General features: G+C 37.1%; 1 protein-coding gene and 1 pseudogene across 3 annotated transcripts in view; one reads left to right on the top strand and one right to left on the bottom strand.

Annotated features, from left to right (window-relative positions):
* The window catches only part of ALMS1 (ALMS1 centrosome and basal body associated protein), a 210000-nt gene that overhangs the window by 145139 nt on the left and 47605 nt on the right, over positions 1–17256 (top strand). For 2 of the 3 annotated variants that reach the window (XM_073897523.1, XM_073897524.1), the window contains exons 13-15: positions 4459–4629; positions 7475–7612; positions 10799–10969. In XM_073897523.1, the coding sequence (XP_073753624.1) occupies positions 4459–4629; positions 7475–7612; positions 10799–10969 (480 nt within the window). The remainder of the gene's footprint in view (positions 1–4458; positions 4630–7474; positions 7613–10798; positions 10970–17256) is intronic. The other variant, XM_073897525.1, reaches the window with a different exon arrangement.
* On the bottom strand, positions 9083–10397 carry LOC141373537 (aurora kinase A-like; annotated as a pseudogene).

Genomic DNA, 17256 nt, shown 5'->3' with positions numbered 1-17256 from the left:
AGAAACCAAAGAAGTTGTATTTTATTCATGATTTGGTGATCAGATAGGTTAAAGAAGTTCCTAAAAAACTGTTATCAAAAGCACAGGCAACAAAAGAAATTGGAGTTTATGAAAAATTAAAACTTTTGTATATCAAAAAAGCTATCAACAGTTAAAAGGTAATTCACAGAATTAGAACAAAATACAAATCATATATTTGATTAGGGATTAATATTCAGAATATATGAAGAACTCTTACAACTCAACAACAGCCAAAAGTCTAATTTTAAAATGGGCACAGGATCTGAATAGACATTTTTCCAAGAAAGATACACAAATGGCCAAAAAGAACATTAAAAAGATGCTGTACATTATTAGTTCTAAGGCAGATTGAAACCACAGTGAGATACCACTCCATATCCATTAGGATGGGGCTGTTACCAAATAGAAAATAACAAGGTTTGGTGGGGGTATGGAGAAATTGCAACCCCTGTGTATTGCTGGTGGGAATTTAAAAGGATGTAGCCACTACAGAGAGCAATGTAGTGGTTACTGAAGAAGTCAAACATAGAAAAGTGCCTGGGTGGCTCAGTCATTTAAGTGTCAGACTCTTGATTTCGACTCAGGTCATGATCTCAGGATCATGCGATTGAGCCCCACATCGGGCTCCATGCTGGGCATGGAGCCTGCTTAAGATTCTCTCTGTCCATCTCCTTCTGCCCCCCTCCCCCACTGTGCACATGCTCTCTCTCTCTCTCTAAAAAAATAAATAAAAAATATTAAACATGGAATTACTATATGATCTAACATATACCCAAAAGAATTGAAAACAGGGATTTGAACAGATATTTGTATGCTCATGTTCATAGCAGCATCATTCACAATAGCCAAAAGGTGGATACAACTCTTATATCTAGCTAATGAATAAATACATAAAGTGTGATACATATATGCAGTGGAATATTATTCAGCCTTAAAAAGTGAAATTTGGCACATGCTACATTGTTGATGAACCCTGAAGATATTGTGCTAAGTGAATAAGCTAATCACAAAGGGACAAATATTCTAAGATTCCACTTATATGAGGTACCTAGAGTAGTCAAATTCATAGAGACAAAGTAAAGTAGAACAGTGGTTACCAAGGGTTGAGGGGAGGAGAAAAAGGGAGTTATCATTTAATAGGTCCAGTTTTGGTTTGTGAAAATGTGTGAATTCTGGAGATGAATGATGTGATGGTTGTACATCAGTGTGAATATATACTTAAAAATGGTTAGAATGGCAAATTGTATATTTTACCACACTAAAAAAATGCTAGGGCCTCCTGGGTGGCTCAGTTGTTAAGCATTTGCATTCAGGTCAGGTCGTGATCCCAGGGTTCTGGGATCGAGCCCCACCTCAGGCTCCCTGCTCTGCAGGAAGCCTGCTTCTCCTTCTCCCACTCCCCCTGCTTTTGTTCCCTCTCTTGCTGTGTCTCTCTGTCAAATAATTAAAATCTTTTAAAAAATTTTTTAAATGCTAAAAAAAAAAAAATACTACCGGAAAAACTCTAATAGAATTTTTTTTTAATTTATTTATTTATTTGAGAGAGAGAGCACAAGAGAGGGGAGGGTCAGAGGGAGAAGCCGACTCCCACCAAGCAGGTGGTCCAGTGAGGGATGCGGGACACAGGACTTGATCCTTGGACTCCGGGATCATGACCTGAGCCGAAGGCAGTCGCTGAACCAACTGAGCCACCCAGATGCCCCTCTAAAAGAATTTTAAAACTTGATATCTATCTTCCAAATTACTGTTGAGTGTACAAAATTAGCAAAATAGCATAGAACAAGAACCCGAGGGACGCCTGGGTGGCTCAGTCTGTTGAATGTCTGCCTTCAGCTCAGGTTATGATCCCAGGGTCCTGGGGTCGAGTCCTGCATCAGACTCCTTGCTCAGTGAGGAGCCTGCTTTTCCCTCTGCTAGCCACTCCCCCTGCTTGTGTGCTCGCTCTCTCTCTCTCTGACAAAAAATAAATAAGATCCTAAAATAAAAAAAGAACAAGAACAGGAAACAAGAAAATTTAAGAAAATGTAAAGTCAAATGAATGGATTACAATGAAATGTTTTAGCTATGATAAATTTAGCATACATTGCCGTTTTGTCATATATGCATTTAATTTAAGCATGTTCAATTACATATACTTAACAAAAAAGAGAAAGTATATGTCTTTTAGCAAGTGCAAGAGTTGGGGTGCCTGGGTGGCACAGTCAGTGGAGCGTGCAGCTCTTGATCTCTGGGTTGTGGGTTCAAGCCCCACATTGGGTATAGAGATTACTTAAAAATAAAATCTTAAAAAGGGTGCAAGAGTTGTGTGCAGTCTATATACTCTATGAACATATTATGATGGAATTTGAAATGGGTGATGGGAAACCTCTCTTCTCAAAGTTTACTGTCCTCGTTTGCCTTTTATAATAGTTTAAACAGCTTATCTTGAGTCCCTGAGAATGATTCTAGAGTTAAAATGTCTTTTTTTTAAATTTATTTTATTATGTTACGTTAATCACCATACATTACAGCATTAGTTTTTGACGTAGTGTTCCATGATTCATTGTTTGGGTATAACACCCAGTGTCTTTTTGTTACAACATGGCCTCTAAACACAAGCCAGGTACTTCATCAGGTGCTCAGAAGCAGGCACAGTGATTTGTTACAGGCCAAAAGGAAAAAGTACTCTCTGGTGGCTTTGTTGAGCCCATGGGATGTCAGTTTCAACATGGTGCCTTCTTTAAGGAACCTTCTGGGATAATTTCAACCCTGTATGGTTTTTCATTTTAATATGCTGACTTTACACTCTAGATTCCATTTAAAATTTATCTTGAATTGAGTGAAAAAAAAAAAGATACGAAACTACATATATTGCATTCCCTGTATATATTCATTCCAAAGCATATAAAACCAAAGTTTGGTTGTTTTGTTTTGTTTTTCTTAAGGTGGCAAAAGCTTTCAGTTCATGTTCTTTTTTTCTTCAACCCAAAAGTATTAAAGCTCTTACTGTGTTCCTGGAAGATACTATACTAGGTGCTACATTTACAGAGGCAAAATAAACATGGTCCCAAGTTTATGAAGTATGTGGAATGTTGTTACAGAAAGTAAACAAATAGACCACAAATAAATACATAATTACAAATGATAAGTGTTAAGAAAATAAACTAGAACTGGATGAGAATAATAAGAGTACCCAGTTAATTTAAGGAGCTCCTGAAGGACTTTCCAAGGAAAAAACTTTAGAGATGAGGTCTATAGGATAAAGATGGGTTAGGTAGGCAAAGAGTAGAGAATGACAAAATGGGCAGAGCTCCTGAAACAGGAAAGCACTTGATGCATTTGACAAATGAGAATGCAGTGTGAAAAAGCAGCTGAGAAAAAGCCCAATTTAATCTGTACATATGACCGAGCAGCTTAGTAGGATCCTTGCAATCTGTCCCAAAAAATCCTTCATGACTTACTTATATTTGCACTATACAAATGAGACTGATACTCAGCTCGTATTGCCATATATATTTTAGGTGCTCAGAAATGTTCTTCACCTCTTTTTTATGGCATGGATAAACTTCTCTTATCAGTGGACATAGGAATATTGAAATGTTTTTTAAAAGAAAATAAAATTATTTTGCCATCTTGTATTTCTTTATCACATAAGATTTTCCTTTCAGTGTTTTGTGTCTTGTATTATTGTCAGATTAATCTTCCTAAAACATAGCTGATTACATTTTCCCTTTATTAAAATTTTCTGCAAGCTCTGCTTTTTATTTTTTTATTTTTTATTTATTTTATTATGTTATGTTAGTCACCATACAGTATATCATTAGTTTTTGATGTAGTGTTCCCTGATTCATTGTTTGCATATAACACCCAGTGCTCCATGCAGCACGTGCCCTCCTTAATGTTACATTTCATGTACAATAAAATTTGTACTCTTTAGCTTAGCTTGGGATTCCATGCTCTGCTGAATTTTGCCTCAAACAGTTATTTTTTAATATTTCCCACCACTTTCTTTAATGTATTCTGTGATCTGGCTTGACCACAGAGTGACTGCTGTTCTTACAGACTTATTGCTTTCCTGCCTCCTTGTCTTTGCTCATGCTTCACTTCTGCCTAAAATGTCTTTCTTCCTTCCTCTGCATATTTCAAAAAGCCTACTTATTTTCCCAGTTACAGTCTGTATTCTCCTTTCTTTGAAAACCTTCCGGAACTGGAAATTGTCTTTCTTCTGAACTGATACTCTATATATTTTCTGTCATTTGCTTCTCTACCGTGTATTGTTGCAATTTATTGTACATGTCTGACAGCTTCAATTTGAGTGACATCACCTTCTGATCACATTACAACACTCCTATTGCAGTACCTTTTTAATAGAAGCAGTTTAAGAGGTCAGTTTTTTGTCTTTCTTCAACTTCATGTCTACATTTGTGTTAATTGTACTACTTTGCCACTTTTATGTAGGATCCAATGATGCCATTGCTCCAGACTTCCCAGCGGAGGTGCTAGGCACGAGGGATGATGACCTACCAGTCACTGATAACATTAAACATAAAGAGGGGATCTACAGTAAGAGGGCGGTGGCTAAGCCAACCTTGCCAATGGGGGGGAAACCCCCTCAGAAAGATAATGCAGGTAACTGAATTGGCTTTGTATATTTTGTGGCCCTTTTTTTCCCCCTGGTTATCCTAAATGAGAATATTGTCCAGTCTTTATCTTATTTCTGGTGTTATATGAACTTTTCTGTTAGCTGTTTTATTGGGTATAAACAAGGTAAAATAGTTATGAAATCTTTTAAAATGCTTCACAGATTTCTTAAGCCTATTAATTTTATTTTCACTATGGGAAATAAAATATACTGCAACTTTTGAAGTGGAATATTATCTAATCGGCTATGTTTTAGAAACATAGGAAATCTTGATTAAAGTTGCTTCATGAATTTATCTGATGGTACAAACTAATATTTTCATAGATTGGATTTTGCAAGAAAGTATATGGCTCACATAGTGTTTTAAAGTTTCTTTTCATTTTGCTGCCAACATTTAAAAGTAAGATTTTGGACTTCCCTTGAAAAATGAGAATGTCTGGTTACACTCAGCTTGCATTCCCCCATGGCAGTAATCACCTGCCCCTGATGCTTGGTTGTTCCCTGCAGAGAAGATGTACATTCTCGTGTTTGCTTCAAGTCCCCTCGCTTCTCAGAGCCAGTCTGCTTCATTCATCCACATTATCTGTCTGGTCACTATGGGTATTTGAGTTTTCAACCCTATCCCCAGATACAGGCCCCACTATTTTATGAAACTTTTTAATCTTTAAAGACCTGCTTGATTTTTTTCCTCTGCATTCCCGACATTGTACTTCCCTAGTTGATACATGGTTGTATTTATTAAATGGAGACTCCAGTGGCCACTGAAAATTCTACATGCATAATTCTCTGTGTTGCTTTATTCCATTTACTGTTTTTAATCCTGTGCATAGCTATTAGCTAAATAGGTACTGCTGATCCCAGGGCAATTTTTAAACATAGTATAGCTCTGTGTTCCAGTCTGGTACATATTGTTGATTAATACATACAATAAAGTAAAAAAATTCAGAAACATCCTTGAAATTGATAAACTCTAAATTCAGCATAAAGGTTACTACTGAAAAGACAGAGAATGGCATCTCTGAGGCTTTACACAGGGAATCATATCTGTAATGTTTTATTTCTTAAACTCTTTGGTAGACACATTATGTTATGTCTTTAGTACTCTATTGCTTTTCCGATTTCTTTGTTGAAAAATATTCATACTTAGCGATGAACTGAACCTCTTTTTGACCCATTGTAAAAACATAACCATTATTGTTATCCTAGTTCTTTTATTGGTGATTTTTAATATATTTAGTAACATTTTACACTTGAGTTTTCTCATATAAGAAAGAAAAGAGCTGATTTAAAAAAAACCAATAGGGGCGCCTGAGTGGCTCAGTCATTAAGCGTCAGCCTTCAGCTCAAGTCGTGATCCCAGGGTCCTGGGATCGAGCCCCACATCGGGCTCTCGGCTCTGCAGAAAGCCTGCTTCTCCCTCTCCCACTCCCCCTGCTTGTGTTCCCTCTCTCGCTGTGTCTCTCTCTGTCAAATAAATAAATAAAATCTTTAAAAAAAAAAAATTTTAAAAACCAATAAGGTAGATAAATCTTTAGTAAATATGACCAAGAAAAACAGAAAGAAAGTAGAAAATATTAAGCAATTTTAAAAGGATATAAGTTCAGGAGGTTTTTAAAAATCATAAGAATACTATATATAAAATCTAGATGGTACAGATACTTTTCTAGGATGATATGAAATATCAAAATTGGCTCAATAAGTGACAAAAACTTTGAATAAACCAAAGAACTCAAAAGAGTTGTTCACATCCACTTTTATACTTTGAAAAAGACAACTGATTTTTTTTTTAACTGTTGTGTCAAACCAGTGAAGAACAGATTTCATTTAAAGTGGTATTTTAGGCTAAAATTAACAAGTTAGGAAACGACAGATGTTGGTGAGGATGCGGAGAAAGGGGAACCCTCCTACACTGTTGGTGGGAATGCAAGCTGGTGCAGCCACTCTGGAAAACAGTATGGAGGTTCCTCAGAAAGTTGCAAAGAGAGCTACCCTATGACTCAGCAATTGCAGTACTGGGTATTTACCCCAAAGACACAAATGTAATGATCTGAAGGGGCACCTGCACCCCAGTGTTTATAGAAGCAATATCCACAATAGCCCAACTATGGAAAGAGCCCAGATGTCCATCAATAGATGAATGCATAAAGATGTGGTATATATAGAGAATGGAATATTACTCAGCCATCAAAAAATGAAACCTTGCCATTTGCAACGACGTGGATGGAACTAGATGGTATTATGCTAAGCAAAATAAGCCAATCAGAGAAAGACAATTATCACATGATCTCACTCATATTTAAGAAACAAAACAGAGGATCATAGGGGAAGAGAGGAAAAAAACCAAACAAGACAAAACCAGAGAAGGAGATAAACCATAAGAGACTCTTAATCGTAGGAAACAAACTGAGGGTTGCTTGAGGGGGTGGAGGGGGGAGGGATGGGATAATTGGGTGATGGGCATTAAGGGGGCATGTGATATAATGAGCATTGGATATTATATAAGACTGATGAATCACAGGCCTGTACCTCTGAAACCAATAATACATTCTATGTTAATTAATTGAATTTAAATTTTAAAATGTTTTAAAAAGTAAAGTGGTATTTTATTTAAACCATCGTTGTACACAGAAAAATAGGAAAAGCTTTTCAATTCATGTTGTAAACCCACCATAATTGTCACAACTTAAAAGCTGTGATGGGGCCTAGGAGATGCTTTTTTTTCTTAATATATAAAGAGGTTTGGGATTTTGTTTGGACTTTTTGGGGGGGACTTGCCTCTTGTGCTTATTGTCTTTTCCTTCTTTATGGAATTACATGATGTCATTATTCCAGATGCCCAAGTTCAAGTTTCCATCATTGGGGATGAGGACGTCTCAGATAAAAACCAGAAAAAGGAGATCTACAATAAAAAGGCAGTGACTAACGCTGCCCAACCTGAAGAAAAAGAATCCTTGCAGAAAACCACTGAAGGTAACTGAACTGGATTATCTGTATATTATTTTATTCTGGCCTTCTAAAATGAGTATAAACAGAAAAGTTTCTCTGTTCCCTTACTGTCTTCAACCTTTCTCTGTCTTGCTCATATGTGAAATAGAATATTAGCTGCAATTTTTTGGTATAGATTGGCAGGTAAAATTAACATTTTTAAAGCTCTTAAGACATTTCTGGACAACTTTGTGACTATAGTACACAAGTTAATCTCATTGCCAGAAATTCACATAATGGACTTTACTGATAAAAAATGCAGTTCCACAAGATGCTCTCTCTTTAATACTATTGTTGTACATAAACCTTTTTCTTTAGGAATTCAGCTTGTTTACTTCTTAAGTACATATCCAGTTAATTTACTTCAGTGGGATTATGCTGATTAAAAATGACTATAATAGTGTGTTAAAGTTAGGATTTGTTTTGGCTCTGAGAGATAAAAACAAAAACAAAGTAACATTGGCTTAAAGAAGACAGGAAATTATTTCTCTTTCTTGTAAAAATCTAGATGTGGACTCCACTGTATCAAGGAACAAAGCTCTTTCTCTCCTGTTGCTCCAACATTTGTAGCCTCCATTCTCCTGCATTAGCCAGCAGTCCTGTATTCTAGCCAGCAGAAAGGAAGAAAGGGAAAGAAAAAAGTATATTCCTTCTTTAAATACTTCTCAAATGTTGCATGTACCATTCCCCTTCCATTCTGTTGGCCGGACTTAGTCACACGTTCATACCAAGCTGTGTTGCCAGGAGGCTGGGAAATATAATCTTTATTCTGGTAACCATATGCCCATTGAAGTCAAGGTTCTAAATTTTTTTTTTAATACAAAAATCTTCATTTTCACATGTGAAAGAAAGAATCACATGTTCATTCTGACAACTTTACCGGGCTTGGCCACCCAGTAGGTAACACACACCCTTAGTTACTTGGAAGGTTAAAGTGCATGGCTCTTTAAGTGATCAAGTTGGAGCAAAGTGGTCACTTTCTCCCCAGTTGGACCCCGGCTTCATCTTCCACAAGGACACCTTACTCAGAAGAAGCTGTGGGGTGGCTGCAATTGAACCTTGTCTCCAGATTATGAAACCAGTGAAGTTAGCAGGAGTCTTGTGGCTTCTTTCATTTCAGATTGTCATGTTTACTGAAGTGAAATTTTCTGAGTAGGGAGACCAAAGTACTGCCTGCTCAGTAAAACAAACAAACAAACAAACAAGAAAACAACTCTGTAGTGTTCTAGATTGCAGGCAGGCAGCAGTAAGATAAATGTCAGTAGCCTGTTCCTGACGGATTATACAGCAGCCCTGGCTCAGGGATTTCTCTCCCTGCAAGGTTTTTTTGGTTTTTTTTTTTTTTAAGATTTTATTTTTTTTAAGTCATCTCTATACCCAGTGTGCAGCTGGAACTTACAACCTTGAGATCAAGAGTCGCATGCTCTACCGACTGAGCCAGCCAGGCATTCCTCCCTACAAGGTTCTTAAGATTGAAAGATTCTCTGGCTTAATGTTTCCATGAATAAACTTTCTTTGAATGACAGTAAGACAGGGCATTTGCCAGTCCTGTTATAGAAGAGTAGCAGTCCTCTGCTTATCAGACTGACAGTTGTGAAGTTCTCCATAGACAGATCCAAGGGGTGCCTGTTTTAGAATTAGGTAAACAAGTAGCATCATAGAAGTAACCGTACAGTCTGAAAATATTTGGATGTCTAAAGTGGGATTTGATTTCTGCTTCTCTTCTCAGCTGATGCTTACCTCTTATTTTCTCCAGTTGAGTTTTAAGTAATACTTTAAGAGCTTGGATATACTTGCTTTGTTTTTCTCTCCCCAAATAAACATTATCAAAATTTCTTTTACCCAGCAGGCCACCAAATCAAAATCTTCCAAAGCCCATTGTTTTGTTGTTGTTGTTGTTGCTGTTTTGATTCTTCATTTTACTGTTTTGACATGAGTTCCTTTTTCAGAATTCTTTCCAAGGGCTGATGGCTAGGGCTGCTCTTGGGGGTATTATTCAGGGACCTAGGGATAGGACTAGGGACACTGGTTGCCTGTAGTTGCTTCTGTTTCAGATCTGAACTACTTAATGGCTGGAAACAAGCTTTTGTGCTCATGAAGGAACGCACTTGGAGGAATTTGAAGGACACAAGATCCCCTCAACCTGTCCACTCTATTGTCAGGGTTTTATTTTAGAGGAAAGGAAAATGGATTTCAGAGGACAGCTGGTACTCTCTGCCAATATTATAAATAGAAACATTTTGGAGCATAATTAGCCACTTCTCTTTTTTTGTGTATTGCTTGTTCTCACAAGTTATGTTATATTCTGGGCAACATTTCAAAATTTTACCCCCCTTTTTTTCTGTTGCTTAATGAATGTTCTAGTAACAGATCCTGTTAATCTCACAATCAGAAAGTTTTTATTGCCCTTAAGAATAAAACCTAAACTCTTTTAGTACCGTCTTTCAGAATAGTAAAATCAGCTCCCAAACAACTTTTTAGATACCTCTTTTCCTTATAAATTCTATATTCAAATAATATACTTGCTCTATTTCTTAGATGTTCAGTTGCTTTCCTGACTTTCTTGTTTTTATATGTAGTTACCTTTGCCTAAAATACCTTTCTCTTTCTTTCTCAATGTGTATCCCAGGTTAGCTATCTTCTAACACCCAAATCAGTTGTTATTTTACTCTAGAATTCTTTCATGATCCTCCTAGCTAGAAGTAGTTTCTCCCCTTTTGAGTACATACACTTCTTTCTCATGCAGTAATTCTTTTATTTTGTATGACATCTGTTTATGTATATCTTTTATTTATTTTAGAGAGAGAGAGAGAGTGCATGCACATGAGATTGGGGGAGGGACAGAGGGAGAGAATCTTTAAGCAGACTCCCCTGCTGAGCACAGAGCCTGATGGCAGGGCTCAGTCCCACGACCCTGAGATCATGACCTGAGCCGAAATCAAGAGTTGGATGCTTAACCAACCATGCCTGAGCCACCCAGGCACCCCATGTTTTTATATATTTTTTAACTCCAATATAGATTAATAGTTTCTAAACACATTTCTAAATGATCTTTTTTTTTTCTTCAATACCAGTAATAGTGCCTTTCACATATTAGATGCTTGAGAGGTATTTTAAAATATTTTTTTGTCAACTTCTTGTCTAGATACTGTGTTAATTTACCTCTCTTAGGTTCCAGTGGTCCTGCTGCTGCAGAGCACTCAGCTCGACTACAAGACCTAAAGACTGAAAGTCTACCAGACACTAAAGCCATTAAACAGAAAGAGGAGATCCACAGCAAGAGGACAGTTCCTAAGGAAGCTTGGACAAAAGAAAAAGAATCCTTGCAGATAGATATTGCAGGTAATGGGATTGGGGCAGGGGGGTGGGGTGGGGAGTACAAGAGGAGTGACAGAGAGTGAGAGAGAGACAAGGCCTGTGTTTGTGTGTTTCCATTTTTTTCTTCTTTTTTTAAGATTTATTTATTTGAGAGAGAGAAAGCATGAGCAGTGGGAGGGGCAGAGGGAGAGGGAGAGAGAATCCTCAAGCAGATTCCCCACTGAGCGTGGAGCCCAAAGTGGGGCTCAATCCCAGGACCCTGAGATCATGTCCCACGCCAAAAATCAAGAGTCGGATGCTCAACTAACTGATCCACCCAGGCGCTCCCCATTTTATTCTGATAATAACATTGCCTCACAATTTAAATAGAGATCCATTTTTCTTTTTCTTCTATTTTTTTCTTTCTCATGCAAATCACTTCATTATGTAAAATAATTATTACCTCTGGGAAAAGATACTGTGAACTTAGAAACAGGATTACAAATAAATACTTAAGGCGGATAATAATAGAAGTATCATGTCTCAATACCGAAACTGGGGAAAGCCTAAAATCTGAAGGCATTGCAGAAGACCGTGATAAAGACAGAAAGAGCCTCAATACAAACTTTTAAAAAATAATAGTAAAAGCCAAGTAAAAGGCCATGTTTACCCATGGCCCCCTATTTCTAACATAAAAGAACATATAGAACATAACTCATTACTACCTAGCTGTCAGACTTTACCTCTAGAGGGAGATAGAACATACCTAGATAAGAAAAGAAAGAAGTCAAAGAGCTGATCTATCCATATTGTATTTTGCAAAGAGTCCAGATGCAGATGCTCACATCAAGATCAATAGATAAGATAATGTATAAGATAAATGATTTTCCACAGGATACCAAGACTACACAGTGGAGAAAGTACACTTTAACAAATGGTGTTAGAAAACTGGATATCCACATGCAAAAGAATGAAGTTGAACCCTTACTTTTTACCATATACAAAAATTAACTCAAAATGGATCAAAGATCCAAATATAAGAGCTGAATTAAAAAACTTTTAGAAGAAAACAAGGGAAAAGCTTCATGACATTTGATTTGGCAAGGATTTCTTGGTTATGACACAGAAGCGCAGGCAACAAAAGCAAAAATAAATAAATTATACTACTCAATTAAAAACTGCATTAAAGGACACAACAGGGTGAAAAGGCAACCTAGGGAATGGGAAGAAAATATTTGCAAATCATGGTAACTGGTTAATATCCAGACTATATACATGGAACTATTATAATTCAACAACAAAGAAACACAATTGAAAAATGGGCAAAGGACTTGAATAGACAGTTTTCCTAAGAAGATATATGACTAGCCAACAAGCATATTAAAAAATCCTTGAAATCACTGATCACCAGAGAAATGGAAATCATAAACCACAATGAGATACCACTCCACACCCATTAGGATGTTAACAAAAAGAACAGAAAGTAACTCTTGTCCCAGCAATGCAGAGAAATTGGAACCCTTGTGCACTGTTGGTGTGAATATAAAATGTTGCGGCCATTATGGAAAATAGTATCAAGGTTCCCCAAAGAATTAGAAATAGAATTACCATGATTCAGCAATCCCACATCTGGGTATATATCCAAAATAATTCAAAGCAACATCTGCATACTTATGTTCATCACAGTATTATTTACAATTAATCAAGTTACAGAAACAACCCATATGTCCATCAACAGATGAATGGATAAAGAAAATGTGGTACTGGGGCGCCTGGGTGGCTCAGTTGGTTAAGGGTCTGCCTTCGGCTCAGGTCATGATCCCAGGGTCCTGGGATCAAGCCCTGCATCGGGCTCCTTGCTCAGAGGAGAGCCTGTTTCTCCCTCTCCCTCTGCTGCTCCCCTTGCTTGTGCTCTCTCTCTCTGTATCAAATAAATAAATAAAATCTTAAAAAATTAATTTAAAAAATGTGGTACATACATCTAATAGAATATTATGTAACCTTAAAAATGAAGGCAGTCCTGTCACATGCTACAACATAGATGAACTCACGGACTTTGTGCTCAGTGAAATAAGCCAGTTGAAAAATGACAATACTGTATATTTCACATATATGAAGTATCTAAAGTAATTGTAATTATAAAAACATAATATAGAAAAGTATTTGCGCAGGGCTGGTAGAAAGGGTGGAGGGAGAATTGGTGTTTAATGGATATGGTGTTTAATGTTGCAAGATGAAGATGTTCTAGAGTTCTGTGGCACAACAATGTGAATATACTTAACACTACTGAACTGTATACTTAAAAATGGTTAAGATGGTAAATTTAATGTTGTATGTTTTTTACCACAATAAAAAAAATGTATAAGATGAAGAAACAAAATTGCAACTCAGCAGTGGGTAGTGTAGGAGACATAGTTTGGAAAAGAAAGGTGGGACTACAATCTGTAAAAGCATGTTCTAGAAAACAAATTTTTTCCTAAATGTTTTACACTATGAATAATTATAGAAGACATGAAATGTATTAAATAAAGTTTAGATAATAACAAGAGGTAAAGAGATTCAGGGGATCAGAGAACAAATTGAAGGAAAAGAATTGTAACAAAAAAAGGAGATGAAAGCCATTAGAAAAAATAATTTGAGGAATGACAGTGGAGATCTAACACAGTGATAACTGTTAGTGTCTCTAAAGAAGATAACAAAAAATAATAACATAAATAAGGAAAACTGAACCTACAATTTAAAAGGACCTACCCCAGTCCTAGGGGAAAATTTGTGTGTAATAATCAACACACAGACTTATGTTGATGATAGTATTGAACGTTAAAGAAAAAGAGCACATTGTACCGGCATCCACACTGAAAAAGCAAGGCAAAAAAACAAAAAAATCAATAAGGAGACAGGCAGAAGAAAGGCAGGCTAAAAGAAGTATAAGTGAACTATTTTCATCTTTTAAGTTGATAAATCAAGAAATAAGTGTGTAAGTTGTAGTATTTAAAATTGTAAGTTATTTCTAAAAGAATTAAACTATAAAACATCTAAAACATTTAGAAAAATGGTAGGAGTAACGGGAGAGTAAAGGGAAGGGAAATGAAAAAAAGTAAATTTGTAACAAAAAAAAAAAATACCGGGTGCCTGGGTGGCTCAGTCAGATAAGCCTCTGCCTTCTGCTCAGGTCCTGATCCCAGAGACCTGGGATCAAGCCTCAAATCCGGCTTCCTGCTCAGCGGAAAATCTGCTCCCTATTCCCCTCCCCCTGCTCATGCTCGCTCTCTCTCTCTCTCTCTCTCTCTCTCTCTCTCTCTCTCAAATAAATCTAAAAAGGAAAAAATACATAAAGAATGGAAAACATATAAGACTGTATAAACATTGGCACGCTTGGGTGGCTCAGTCGGTTAAGCCTCCCACCCTTGATCTCAGCTCAGGTCTTGATCTCACGGTTGAGAATTTGAGCTGCACATTGGGCTCCGCTGGGTGTGGAGCCTACTAGAAAGAAAAAACAAAACAAAACAACACTACATATATTTATGGACTAAATTCATCAATTAAAAAAACTCAGGTTAAAAAACAAACTCAGTTCCATGCTATATAGCAGACACCTTAAAAACAAAGTGACTCAGAATGGTTTCCTTTTAGAAAACCTAGAGACTTATCAAAAGGAAATTTGGAAAAATGATATTGATATAGACAGCCAAAGTGTTGTAGGAATCAAGGAGGAATATTTTTATACTGATTTGCAATCCACAATAAGGCTATAACACATACGTCTTCAACCATGAATTAGCATAAAAATATATATAAAATGAAAATGAAAACATTCTTAAGTGGGGAGAGGGAACTTTCCTTTGGGATGGGAGGAATGCAGAACAGACTATAAACTAACAAAACTCTAGAGAACTCTCAAGGAGAAATGGACAATACAGAATAATAGTAGAGAGGTTGAGTACCCATGCTTACATCATGAGAGATCATAGAAATGAAATTTTTTATGAAAAGCATAGTTAAAAATACATCTGGGAATAATGCAAGTAATGAGGGTGATCTAATAGATATGTATAAATGTTTGTATGCTTTAAAAAATCTTTAAATAAAACTTTTCAGATGCCCATAGAACATTTCTAAAGAGCTTTATTGATATATAATGCACATACTATACAATTCACCAGTTTAAAGTGTACAGTTCAATGGTTTTTACCCTATTCATAGGTATGTGCAGCCATCAACACAGTTGATTTTAGAATGTTTTCATCACCTCAAGAACAAACCCTATACCCTTTGCTATCACCCCTCCTACCCCCTCATCACTGCCTCCTGATCTACTTTGTCTCTATAGATTTCTCTATTCTGGACCTTAATACAATAATTAATTAATATGGAATCATATAAAATGTAGACTTTTGTGACTGGCTTTTTTTTTTAAAGATTTATTTATTTATTTGAGAGAGAGAGAGAGAGAGTACATGAGAGGGGGGAGGGCCAGAGTGAGAAGCAGGCTCCCCGCCGAGCAGGGAGCCTGATGCGGGACTCAATCCCGGGACTCCGGGATCATGACCTGAGCCAAAGGCAGTTGCTTAACCAACTGAGCCACCCAGGCGCCCAGTGACTGGCTTCTTTTAACTCAGCATGATGTTTTCAGATTCATATAAGTTATAACACATATCAATATTTTATTCATTTTAATGGCTAACTAATATTCCATCATATGTATATGCCACATTTTATCCATTTGCCCATTAATGGACATTTGGGTTGTTTCTACCTTTTGACTATGATAAATAATGCTTCTGTATAAATATTCATATACAAGTTTTTGTGTGGACGTATGTTTTCATTTCTCTTGGGTATATACCTAGGAGTAGAATTGCTGGGTTATATGATAACTTTAAATTTAATCGTTTAAGGGGCGCCTGGGTGGCTCAGTCGGTTAAGCGGCTGCCTTCGGCTCAAGTCATGATCCCAGGGTCCTGGGATCGAGCCCTGCATTGGGCTCCCTGCTCAGCAGAGAGCCTGCTTCTCCCTTTCCCTCTGCCTGCTCCCTTTCCCTCTGCCTGCCGCTCTGCCTACTTGTGCTCTCTCTCTGTCTGTCAAATAAATACATTTTTAAAAAATCTTTTAAAAAAATTAATCATTCTAGGAACTCTCAGACTGTTTGCCAAAGTTGCTGCATTATTTTACATTCCCACTAGCAGTATGTGAGGATTCCAGGTTCTCAACAACCTAAGTAACACGTCTTATTATCTGACGTTTTTAAAGATTTATTTATTTATTTGAGAGAGAGCAAGTGTGGGGAGGAAGGGCAGAGGGAGAGGGAGGGGGAGAGAAAATCTCAAGCTGAGCATGGAGCCTGACGCGGAGCTTGATCCCACGACCCTGAGCCGAAACCAGGAGTTGGTTGCTTAACTGACTGTGCCACCCAAGTGCCCCCTGACTTTTTGATTGTACCTATTCTAGTGGGTATCAACTGGTATCTCATTTTGCTCTTGATTTGCATTTCCCTTATGACTAATGATGTTAAACATCTTTTGTGTGCTTATTGGTCAATTGTACATCTTTGAGAAATATCTATTCAGAACCTGGTGTGGTGGTTACTTGGGTTATTTCTCTTTTTATTGAGTTCTAAGAGTTATTTATGTATTCTAGATACATTTTTTTCTATCAAAATCTATCTATCTCTCTATCTATCTATCATTAGTTTCCACTCTGATCTTTATAATTTCCTTCCTTCTGTTTGCTTTAGTTTTAGTATGCTCTTTTTCTAATGCTTAAGGTGGAAGTTTAGGGTTTTTATCTGAGATCTTTCTGCTTTATTGTTATAGGCATTTACAACCATAAATTTTCTTCTTAAGATTTAGCTGTATCTGGGGCACCTGGGTAGCTCAGTTGGTTAAGTATCCAACTCTTGGTTTCTGTTCAGGTTGAGACCTAGGGGTCATGGGATCAAGCCCTGCATCGGACTTCTTTCTCAGATATTATTTATTTGTCAGAGAGAGAGCACAAGCAGGGGGAGCGGCAGGCAGAAGCAGGCTCCCCGCTGAGCAAGGAGCCTGATGTAGGATTCGATCCCAGGACCCTGGGATCATGACCTGAGCTGAAGTCAGATGCTTAACCCACTGAACCACCCAGGTATCCCTCAAAACTATCTTCTAACACTTATCAGAGTTTACATGACAGTTAAGCGTCTTCAGGTCCCAAAAATAGAGTGAAAGCAGGAACCCACCATACAGATAATTAAGCACTAAAGCAGACTATCACCTTAAGGGTTTCAGCTGAATTCTGTAGATCTGGGATTTTCTTTCTTTCTTTCTTTCTTTCTTTCTTTCTTTCTTTCTTTCTTT

The sequence above is a fragment of the Callorhinus ursinus genome, unplaced genomic scaffold (genome assembly GCF_003265705.2).
Source record: "Callorhinus ursinus isolate GAN/ISIS: 27379988/994484 unplaced genomic scaffold, GSC_fseal_2.0 scaffold10, whole genome shotgun sequence".
Lineage (NCBI taxonomy): Eukaryota > Metazoa > Chordata > Mammalia > Carnivora > Otariidae > Callorhinus > Callorhinus ursinus.
This window is presented reverse-complemented; position numbering and strand designations above follow the sequence as displayed.